General features: G+C 42.5%; 1 protein-coding gene and 1 pseudogene across 1 annotated transcript in view; one reads left to right on the top strand and one right to left on the bottom strand.

The window, feature by feature from the left end:
* CREM (cAMP responsive element modulator) overlaps positions 1-12400 on the bottom strand; it is a 68447-nt gene that overhangs the window by 41161 nt on the left and 14886 nt on the right. Inside the window, exon 2 of the mRNA XM_087823940.1 lies at positions 7481-7500. Coding sequence (XP_087680066.1) covers positions 7481-7500 — 20 coding nt within the window. The remainder of the gene's footprint in view (positions 1-7480; positions 7501-12400) is intronic.
* LOC107525065 (ribosomal protein eL22-like 1 pseudogene) lies at positions 8799-9216 on the top strand (annotated as a pseudogene).

Genomic DNA, 12400 nt, shown 5'->3' with positions numbered 1-12400 from the left:
GGGACAGAACTGCCAGGGTGAACAATAGTCTACTATCAGCCTTTTACAACCACTGATCTCCTTAATTGGAAGCATCACACTCCCTCATACTCAGAGAAGCCCCAGGCTTTAATAGACCTTATGGAGTCAATTATGCAAACTCACAGACCTACCTGGTATGACTGCTGCCAATTGCTCCTCACTCTGTCCAATACTGAGGAGCGCCGGCGCATACTCCAAGGAGCCCTCCAATACCTAGAAACTGCTGCACCAGTGGGGACGCTGGACCCGGTGCAATGGGCAAGAGCGGCTGCACCCGAAGTTCAACCAGATTGGGACCATCACACAAAGGAAGGTAGGGCTGCCCTGCAGAGGTATCAAGAGGCCCTCCTCCATGGTGTCCAAGCTGGAGCCCGAAGACCCACCAATATGTCTAAAGTGGCCAATGTTACCCAGTGAGCAGATGAATGTCCCGGAGACTTCTACAAACGACTGTGCGAGGCGTACCGAATTTACACACCGTTCGACCCTGAAGGACCTGACAATCAGAGAATGGTAAATATGGCGTTTGTCTCTCAGTCCACGTCAGACATCAGGAAGAAGCTCCAGAAACTCGAGGGCTTCACTGGGATGAACATTAGCCAGCTCACAGAGGTCACTATAAGGTCTACAACAATCAGGAGGAGGCGGCTGAAAGAGAGGCCAGGAAGAAGATGGAGAAAAAGGCGGCCCTCCTGACGGCAGCCCTAGGAAGGCCCCCACCGCCTCCGAGGGGACCCCAGGCTAAAGGAAAGGCCGGACACCACGGGGTGGAAGTTGATCAATGTGCCTACTGCATAGAGAGGGGCCACTGGAAGAGGGAGTGCCCAACCAGAAGAAGAAGAGGCAGGCTCACAGTGCCCGGCAGCCTGAGGCCCAAGCCCCAACCATCTTCAGCCTGGCTGGCATGGACTCGGACTAGGACAGACTGGGCTCTCTAAATCTCGGCCCCCATGAGCCCATGGTCAGATTAACTGTGGGGGACCAATCCCTTCCCTTCACGGTAGATATAGGAGCTGAGCATTCAGTAGTAACCACTGCTGTTGCTCCCGTCGGGACGTGAAATCTCTATTGTTGGGGCAACTGGATGGCCAAGCGGCCTGAAAGGGTTCTGCCAAGCGTGAACTGTAGAACTAGGGGGCCTTCAAATAAGACATGAGTTCCTGTATCTCCCTGAGTGCCCAGTCCCACTGTTGGGACGGGACCTACTTGCCAAATTAGGGGCTCAGATCTCCTTCCCACCGTCAGGAGAAGCCCACCTGCAGGTTGGCGCACCATCTCTGGTGGCAGTTCTCATCCCTCGAGGGGAAGAATACCGCCTCTACGAGGGGCCAGAGGGGAATACAGAGGAACCGGCCAGGGATGAAAGGGTTACCAGCCTCCGCACACAGTACCCTCAGGTCTGGGCTGAAGACAACCCACCAGGACTGGCTGCGAACCATGCTCCCTTCATCATAGATATGAAACCTGGAGCAGGGCCAAGACAGATCCGCCAATACTCCATTCCACGGCAGGCATGACTTGGCATAATGGAAGTCATTCAAAAGCACCTGAGGGAAGGGATACTCGTCCCTTGACAATACCCTTGGAACACTCCACTGCTACTGGTGAAGAAGCCAGACGGGACGGGATACAGACCGGTGCAGGACCAGCGAGCCGTAAATGAGGCAACAGTCAACCTACATCCTGTAGTCCCGAACCCATACACCCTGCTTAGCCAGCTTCCTCCAGAAGCCGCCTGGTTTACCTGCTTAGACTTTTAGGACGTCTTCTTCTGTCTCTGACTGGCCAAAGAAAGCCAACCCCTCTTTGCCTTCTAATGGGAGGACCCCCACTCAATGGCTAAGGTTCAGCTAACCTGGACTAGGCTGCCCCAGGGATTCAGGAACTCCCCTACCTTCTTTGGGGAGGCCTTGGGGCATGACCTGAGGTCATTTATAAGCAGAGAGGCTGACCTAACCTTGCTACAATACATAGATGACCTCTTGTTGGCAGCAACCACCAAGGACCACTGTTAGGAAGGAACTTGCCAACTATTAGAACTCTTGACTCAGGCGGGATATTGGGTCTCGTGGAGGAAGGCCCAAATCTGCCAGCCCCAGGTGAAATACTTAGGGTTCTTAATCTCTCAGGGAAAACGGACCCTAAGCCAAGAAAGAAAACAAGTGATCCAAGCCTTACCAGTCCCTACCACCAAGAGAAGTCTGCACGAATTCTTGGGGGCAGCTGGATTCTGTCGCACTTGGATTCCCGGGTATGCTGTCTTAGCGAAGCCGCTATATCAGGTGTTGAGGGGCCGGGACACAGCCCCCTTCCTATGGGAAGCAGAGCAAGAACGCGCCTTCCAGGCCATCAAGGATCACCTCAGCAGGGCCCCTGTTCTAGGCCTGCCAGATCCAAGTCACCCTTTTGAACTGTATAAGCACGAAAGAGAGAAAACAGCTCTAGGAGTCTTGACACAGAAGGTACGACCATGGCAGAGGCCAGTAGCCTACCTCTCCAAGCAGCTAGACAACATAGCCACCAGATGGCCCCCGTGCCTGCCGGCCATAGCTGCTGCGGTCATCTTTCTGCAGGAGGCAGACAAGCTAACCTTGGGACAGGAGATCAACCTATTTGTCCAACACGCGGTATCCAACCTCCTGGCTGGACAGGGACACAGATGGCTATCCAACCCTCGGCTGACTCACTATCAAAGAATACTCCACAAAACCCCCCGAGTAAAAATCAACACCATACGGCAGATAAACCCAGCTACCTTCCTCCCGGCTGAATGTGGAGAGCCATGACTGCCTGGAAATGACTGAGGAGGTGTATGCCAGCTGGCCGGGCCTGCAGGATCAGCTACTAAGCCAGCCAGACCTGACCTTGTACACGGATGGCAGCAGTTACATGGCCGGCGGGAGGCGGCTAGCAGGGTATGCAGTAGTCAATAATAAAGAGATATTAGAGGCTAAATCCCTACCAGTCGGATGGTCTGCACAAAGAGCAGAACTATGGGCTCTAATCAGGGCCCTAGAATTGTCAAAGGGAAAGAAGGTCAACATATACACAGATTCTAGATATGCCTTTGCCACTGTACACATTCACGGCGCCATCTACCGGGAGAGGGGATTACTCACCGAAGGAAAAGACATCAAAAATAAAGCTGAGATACTCAGGTTATTAGAGGCGGTATGGGCCCCGGCTAAGGTGGTGATAATCCGTTGCCGGGGTCACCAGAAGGAAGAGACCACGGTAGCCAGGGGCAATCGGCGGGCAGATCAAGCAGCCGAAGAAGCAGCCCAGACCAAGAGTACCCTTGCTGATGTCCCGGCCCTAGAGGGGGCCTTACTGGACCTCAGCCCTACACAATCAGATTACACTCCAGAGATGGGCGATATAGGCGGGGTGTTCACAGACTGCGACCGGTATTTGGGAACTGCCGGACGGACAGCTCTATGTACCTCAGACCCAGGCGAGTAACTTAGTAAGGCAATGCCACACCCTGACTCACTTGAAGAAGACGTCTCTGGAAGCTTTGCTTATGAAGTATTACTACTTCCCCAACCTGGCCAGCATATGCGCCACGATTGTGGCCTAATGCATAACTTGCACTTGGAATAATGCCACCCCTCACCTACAGAGGTTCATCGGCGCACAGCACAGGGGGCAACAGCCCTTCGATGATCTGCAAGTCGATTTTACTGAGGTCAAGCCAAGCTGAGGTTATAAATACCTGCTAGTCCTAGTTTGCACTTTCTCGGGGTGGGTAGAAGCTTACCCCAACCAGACTGAGAAAAGCCGGGAGGTGGTCAAGGTTGTCCTATGGGAAATAATCCCCCATTTTGGGCTGCCAATGTCCATAGGTATCAATAATGGGCCGGCTTTTGTCGCCAAAGTCATTCAAGAGCTAGCAAAGCAACTGAGGATAACCTGGAAGCTGCACACTGCATATCGACCTCAGAGTTCAGGGAAGGTGGAATGAATGAATCGAACCCTGAAGGAAACTCTGGTGAAATTCCACCAAGAAACCAACCTGCCCTGGCCTGATTTGCTTCCCTTAGCACTATTTAGGGTCCAGAATGCCCCTAATTCCACAGGTTATACACCCTTTGAACTGGTATACGGAAGGCCACCAGCAGTACTACCCATCCCTAGAGGGGAGCTTCGGGTAATCGGGGAGGTCAACCAGACTAAATGCCTTCAGAGGTTGGGGAAAACATTAGAACAGATACACCAAGCCAGATTAGGCCTTGACCCATTCCCTAAAGGGGAGCCAGCGCACCCTTTTAAGCCAGGAGATTATGTTTGGGTTAAGGATTGGAAGAAGGAACCACTCCAACCCGCTTGGACCGGGCCCCACTTGATCATATTAACAACCTCTACTGCATTTAAAATTGCAGGAACAGCACCCTGGGTCCACCACACCCGAGTTAAGAGAGCAGCAGGCCCCGAGGCCAACGAAGATTCTGAGGACCAACCCCGACCGTGGCTGCCCCCACTGAAACTGAAGAAGGGACCAACCCGTGGGTGGACCATTGTCCAGAATGGTACCTTGCAGCTGCAGGACTCCTCACCACAACCTTCGGAATAGGACTGGTGACAACAGCACCTCCGGACTGGAACTTATGGGAACGTTTAGCTCTTGGAGGACTATACCTTGGTTTTGTTTGCTCATGTGGCTATGCAGTTTGCTTTCTGTAACTACCCCAACCACTGTTACTGCTCCACAATGCCGGTGCCGTACACCAAGGGAGAGGATAAGGCTTGCAGGGGGTGCCGCAGTGTACTTGAGCCAGGGAAGCCCCTTTGCCTATAGTACGGACATACCTCAAGATTGTGTAAAATCAGGTAAAAAGCAATGTATATGGGATGGCAGAGTTTACTGGACAGGAATCATGGAAGGGACCATAGGCCACCAAGCTCAGAAATGTCAGGGACACGGGCCGCCCATTGAGTAACATGAATCAGGAAGAATTTGAGGTAGCCAGGAAAGCTCAAGGAGGAACATGTATATTCCTAGGTGAAGAATGTTGTTATTTTGTTAATGAGTCTGGGGTGATAACGCAAAAGGTGAAAGAGCTGAGAGAGCATACAGCATAGCAGAAAGGAGACAGAGAACTGGAATTGGGGACTAAACACCCAGGCTTGGGCCCGATGGCTCATCCCACTAATCGGGCCCATTCTTATCATTCTTATAGGAGTAAGCCTCGGGCCATATATAGTTAGAACAATTATCCAGACCTTAGAGAACACTGTTACCAGAAGAGCTACAGCCAAGATTTTAGCCCTCCAGCAGGTCCATTATCAGAGGCTCAAGGAATCCGAGGACCAGGAATATGGACATGTATCATGATGCAATAGTTGCAACAGCAACCAATAGCATCAAAGGGTGGAAATGATAAGGAATCTACCACCATTTTAGATGAGCTCCCCCATTCTGAATTTTTGCTTGCCCAACCAAACATGTCCTGCTTCTGTAACTCTGCCCACTATTTTTGTGCCACAGGAAAGTCCCATAAAGGTACGCTGAGCTTGCAGTTCGGGGCCCAGAATTTGAAGACTGCCTCCTCTGGGTCCGCATGCATGAAATAAAGGTATCACTTCGCCTCCTCTGGTGTTCGATCTGAGTCTTTCTGTAACAATAGTGCCCATATTCACTTTCTGTGAGGAAATGGCCCAGCTTCAAAGAAATTAAACATTTTGAAGAACCGGAGAACAGCTCAAGAAAGAGCCATGGGATTTTGACAAGTATGAATCATGCTTTAAGTTGCCTTGTCTTTCAAGTATAATTTTCAGGATTTTAATTTATTAAGCAATCACTCTATCAAAATGGCTTAGTGTGAACAATACCTGCTATGGAAGAGGAGTTGTACCCACTAATATAAAACTGTATTCCTAGACTTCTGGAGATGGGTAATATGTATTCTATAACTACAATGAAACTTCTCTATGTACAAACTCTGGGCAGTGCAAAAGCTCTTTCACTAAACTACTGACATAAGGCTGAGAACCAGCACAAGTGACACCCTACAATCAAAATTCAGATGTACAGTATCCTTAAAAACAAAACAAAACCAAAAACCCTTAGATCTAGAGAACCTGTCAGAGACATTCTATATTCTCACTGCCAAAAGTGACTGGCATTAACTAACCAGCATTAAGTCTATAACTGTATTGGTAGAGTCATCACTATTCATAAAATAAAAAAATTCAGATGGCTCCCTACCTTTAACATCTTAGCATTATTTTATTATTATACTGATCACATAGCTCCCTGGAAGTATGGTACAGCAATGGCATAGAAAGAACACAGGCAAAGACTGAAGAACATGCATGATGGCCATAAAGGCAAAAATGGGTAAATAAAGAAGCATCTTTTTGTTTTGGGTAAGGTGGGCAGATTCAGTTTTAGGTAGGCTAGCTTGAAAGCAATGGTAGGGCAACCAGGTGGAAATGTTTAAATGTTTAATAGGCAAGAAGAATTACAGGACTAATGCTTGGGTTAGAGCTCAGACAAAAAGTTAAGACCTGAGAAATACTGACAAAGTGTAATCTACAGAGTATTTATATAGTTACTTAATTCATAATGTACAAATAGAATTCTAAAGAAACTCTGGAAAGAGAAGGGAAATAAGTCTTTCCTAAAAGACACCAACCGCTGTTAGAGAGACGTAAACTTTAGTTCATTTGAACTAAAATATGCATACTGATGGTAGAAATAGAAAAATTTCTTATAGCCCTGGCCAGGTAGGTAGCTCAGTTGGTTAGAGCATCATCCCAATACGCCAAGGTTTCAGGTTCAATCCCCAGTCAGGGCACATAGAGAATCAACCAATGAATGCATAAATAAGTGGGTAGAATGACAAGTTAATGTTCCCCCTTCCTCCCTCTCTCTAAAGTCAATAAATTAAAAAATTAAATAAATAAATATAAATAAAATTTAAAATTTTTTAAAAGAAGAATTTCTTATAAACATCAAACATTCATTCCAAGAATTTCTAATAAGCAAAATCTCACAGAAATGAGGGAACATGCCATGTTAACTAGTCTAGACAGTGGGAATATAGCAGTGAACAACAAAAGTCTCTGCTCTCCTAGATCAGGAGGAGACAGAAAATAGATGAAGAGACAAATACATAATTTGGGGTGGCGCCGAATTCTTAAAAAGAAATAAATAAAGCAAGGTAAATAATCAGAGAATGACAAGGGAATGTAGAAGGCAATTTAGGATATACTCAACGTGGAAAACTTCTCATCAGAGGAAACATTTGCGCAAAAAGCTTATATGAAGAGAGAGAGAAAGCCACAGGAAGAGCTGAGTATATTTATTACAATCCAACAATCAGGTAGGCATACCTGCTCAAAAACCAAAAACCATTAAATGGATATATTTTGTATTTCATAATTTTATATCTCTTTTTATGCAGAATGATCTCATAGTTGACATAATTTACCTTTTTTTCCAGCTCCCCTGAATAATCCGCTTCTATAGGATGCCTGAAACATAGATTATGCTGATGCCACCACATCCACTGAAAACCCCACTACAGACAGTAGTTAATCTGAAGAAATAAGTTAGGATGATGCAATTGACAGCCTTACTTGGCTTTGCAATTAAAAAAAAAATCCTAATAATGACATTTATAACTGGGAAAAACCTCACAATTTGTAACACAGCATTTGATTAACACCTAGCAGACTAGCTTCAATCTGTAGCTAGGTTCCCTTGCAATAGGGTTTATGATGTCACAGTACATATGCAAATGTCACATGTACTGGGCCTGCATTCAGACAGTTAATAAGGAATGAAAAAAAATGTGAATTCACAATATAACAGATTTTGCTATAAAGTGTGATTCCGGAGAAATCAAACCTATATCCCATTAGCTATTTTAATTACAAAGGCTACAATGATAATTCATTAACACTCCAAGCATTTCTGTGTATTGAGACAGGATTCTCAAAGGAATCTGTTCCTTCAACAGAAAAAAAGAGTGTTTAAAGAATATTTCAAACATTTTAACATGGAAAACAGGAAAATAATATTATAAACGTGAACACTTGAATAAAGATGCAAAATATTTTACTTTATTTTTTAAAGTCTTATTTAATTGTGCTAATTGAAGACAAACACAAAATAAAAAATGTAGAGTTGGTGTCATTTTAGTGTCTTTAGTGTCTTTCCTTCCCAATGTGTGTTTTTTGTTTTTTTTAACACTGTGGCTAACAAATTGCAAAGTCAATGTAGCTAAATTTTACATATTTTTACCTTGAGAATAAAAATTGAAAACAACATTATTGATAACAGAATTAGCCACATATAACTAATATTTTTATAACTACTATGTTAAAATTCTAAAGAGAACTACATGTGGATGTCATTGCCCCAAATCCTTTTTGTATGTGTAAAGCATAAATAAATATAATCTGAAATCCTTATTAAATTTAAAAAGGGGGAAGTAGATCACTGTTCCTGATATTGTAAATATATATAGATGAGCATTATGTCTCTTTAAAAATTCCCCTCTTGAAACAAAGTAAATATCAAAATCAAGTCATTCTTAATTATAGAGTCTATTTTGATAATACTTCCAAAAGCAGTACTAATCGTTTCAGGACATATTAAAATTAGGGATTCTTTATGCTTTGAAAAACAATGTACTAGTTAATTTTTTTCCTAACTAATCCTTATAGTATTTAATATTTATAGTAGTTGGAACATCATTTTATATCCTAATCAAATGAGATGTGTTTCACTTATAATAACATATTTTAAAAGTACTGTGAAAATGAACATGATCTTTACCGAAGTCAAAATTCTTTTAGCTCTAGAATATTTAAAACTCAATGATATACTCTACACACTGAAAGTCAAGAAGCCTAAGAGGACGATCTGGAAGTTTGGTTGGGACTTTACTCATCCAAGTAAAAGATGGAATTTTTGGTTCTGAAATTTTTGAACAGTTTCTATGGGAGAAGGCTAAGGTCAGTGGAAAAACTGGTAATCCTGGCAGTGTTGTTCACTTTGAAAGCTCCAAGAATAAAATCACAGTTGCTTCTGAGAAATCTTTCTCTAAAAGATATTTGAAATATCTTACCAAGAAATACCTTAAGAAGAACAGGCTTCCTGTGGTTGCATCTGACAAGGAAACTCATGGACTTTGTTACTTCCATATTAGTCAAGATGAAGATGGATCTGAGTCTAAGGACTAGGTGAAACCACCCTTTAAAGGGTTTGTTGCATACTAATGAAACAAATGAAGTGTACAAGAGGGAAACAAATCTAGAAATTGACTTTTAGTTTATCAGTGAATAAAACATAGCACTCTGTTAAAAAAAAATCAATCTTATATTTGGTTTCAGTAAGACTGAAACTAAAACTGATCATAATTCACTAGCTGAATGTATTTCGAAGTAATAAATGCAACATCATGAAGAAAGTTGCAATGAGATCCTGAGCCAAAAGTTTAGCTAGCAGATATCTTATAAGGGCAAAAAATGGCTATCAAAATTACTCTTAACAGTGATACAGATAATTGCTAATAATGACTAGGAAATGCACATGTCAAAAGCCAGAAAACAGAATGAATGCCTAAAACCACTTATTACCCAAACTTTATATTAATCATTATTTCTGACAGAAATCAACTCTTTTAGGAATGGTTAGGAAGCCAACTGCAATTTACTTGAATTATTCTATCTTAATTCTTCTACCAATTACTTGGTACAAGTCCTAAACAGTACTGACTTGGCAAAAACAACTTTTAAAAAGTCCTAATAGAGGCAGAAAAAGCATTCGATAAAATCCAGCACCCATTTTTGATAAAAACTCTTAGCAAAGTGGGAATACAGGGATCATACCTCAATATAATAAAGGCCATATATGACACCTACAGCCAGCATCATACTCAATGGGCAAAAACTAAAACCACTTCCCCTAAGGACAGGAACAAGACAGGGGTGTCTACTTTCACCACTCTTATTCAACATAGTATTGGAAATCCTAGCCACAGCCACTAGACAAGAAGAAAACATAAAAGGCATCCAAATTGGAAAGGAGGAAACAAAACTGTCATTATTTGCAGATGACATGATATTGTACATAGAGAATCCTAAAGATGCCACCAAAAAACTACTAGATTTAATAAATGAATTCAGCAAGGTAGCAGGATACAAAATTAACACCCAGAAATCGATGGCATTTTTATACACCAATAATGAACTCTCAGAAAGAGAAATTAAGAAAACAATCCCATTTACCATTGCAACTAAAAAAATAAGAAACCTAGGGATAAACTTAACCAAAGATGTAAAAGACCTGTACTCAAAAAACTACAGGACACCGAAAAAAGAAATAGATGAAGAGGAAGATATAAGCAAAAGGAAAAATATACCATGTTTATGGATTGGAAGAATTAACATCATTAAAATGTCCATAATACCCAAAGCAATCTATAAATTCAGTGCAATCCCTATTAAAATACCAACAGTATATTTCACAGGTCTAGAACAAACACTTCAAAAATTTATATGGAACCAAAAAACACCCCAAATAGCCATGGCAATCTTGAGAAAGAAGAAAAAAGTTGGAGGTATCACAATACCAGATATCAAGTTATGCTACAAAGCCACTGCAATCAAAAGAGCCTGGTACTGGCACAAGAACAGACATATTGATTGGTGGAACAGACAGAGAACTCGGAAATTGACCCGTGCCATTATGGTCAATAAATATTGACAAAGGAGGCAAGAACATACAATGGAGTAAAAACAGTCTCTTCAATAAATGATGCTGGGAAAATTGGACAGGTACATGCAAAAACATGAAACTAGACCACCAACTTACACCATACACAAAAGTAAACTCAAAATGGATAAAAGATTTAAATGTAAGATGTGAAATCATAAAAATCCTAGAGGAAAAAGGCAGCAAAATCTCAGACATCTCTCATAGCAATATATTTGCTGATACATCTCCTGGGGCAAGAGAAACAAAGGAGGAAATAAACAAATGGGACTGCATCAAAATTAAAAGCTTCTGCACGGCAAAAAAAATACCATCAACAAAAAGAAAAGGGAGCCCAACATATGGGAGAACATATTTGCCAATGACACATCTGATAAAGGGTTAATATCTAAATTATATAAGGAACTCATACAACTTAACAAAAGGAAGACAAACAATCCAATTAAGAAATGGGCAAAGGACCTAAATAGACACTTCTCCAAATAGGACCTACAGATGGCCAAGAGACATATGAAAAAATGCTCAACATCACTAATCATGAGAAAAATGCAAATTAAAACCACGATGAGGTATCACTTCACACCTGTCAGAACGGCTACCATCAACAAATCAATGAACTACAAGTGCTGGCAAGGGTGTGAAGAAAAGGGCACCCTTGTACACTGCTGGTGGGAATGCAGACTGGTGCAGCCACTATGGAAAGCAGTACGGAGTTTCCTCAAAAAATTAAAAATTGACCTGCCATTTGATCCACAGATCCCACTTCTAGGAATATATCCTAAGAAACCCAAAATACCAATCAGAAAGAACTTATGCACCCCTATATTCATAGCAGCACAATTTACAATAGCTAAGATCTGGAAACAGCGCAAGTGCCGATCAGTAGATGAGTGGATAAAAAAGCTGTGGGACATTTACACCATGGAATACTACGCAGCTGTAGCATGGAGGGAACTAGAAAGTATTATGCTAAGTGAAATAAGCCAGTCAGAGAAAGAAAAGTACCACATGATCTCACATGTGGAATGTAATAAACAAAATAAACTGATGAACAAAGTGGATCCAAAGACATAGAAGCATGGAATAGAAACTGAGGGATCTCAGAGGGGAGGTGGGGATGAGGAAGGGAGGGGGGAGATTAATCAAAGAACTTAAATGTTTATAAGCATAACCCATGGATACAGACATTGGTCTGGGGAAGGCCTGGGGGTGGGGTGGATGCGTGGTGGAGGGGATAAAAAGGTGACATCTGTAATATTTTCAACAATAAAGATAAAGAAATTTAAAAAAAAAAAAGTTCTAATAGCCCTGGTCAGTATTATTCAGTGGTTAGAACATAGGCCTACACACAGACAAAATGTTGTGGGTTTGATTCCTGGTCAATGCCACATACCTGGGATGCAGGTTTGATCCCCAGCCCTGGTTGGGGCACATGCAGGAGGCAATCAATCCATGTGCCTCTCTCACATTGACACCTCTCTCTCTCTCTCTCTCTCTCTCTCTCTCTCTATATATATATATATATATATATATATATATAGTACAATGCAGTAATGTACACTGTTACTACTTCACTATTTAATAGCAGATAAGATAGTTTCATATTTAGATCCCAACTCAGCTTCTGACCTTGGGTGTGTGAAAGAGCAT

The sequence above is a fragment of the Miniopterus natalensis genome, chromosome 1 (genome assembly GCF_054644295.1).
Source record: "Miniopterus natalensis isolate mMinNat1 chromosome 1, mMinNat1.hap1, whole genome shotgun sequence".
NCBI classification, from domain to species: Eukaryota; Metazoa; Chordata; class Mammalia; order Chiroptera; family Miniopteridae; genus Miniopterus; species Miniopterus natalensis.
The sequence above is the reverse complement of the archived record's forward strand: the minus strand, read 5'-3'. Positions and strand labels throughout refer to the sequence as shown.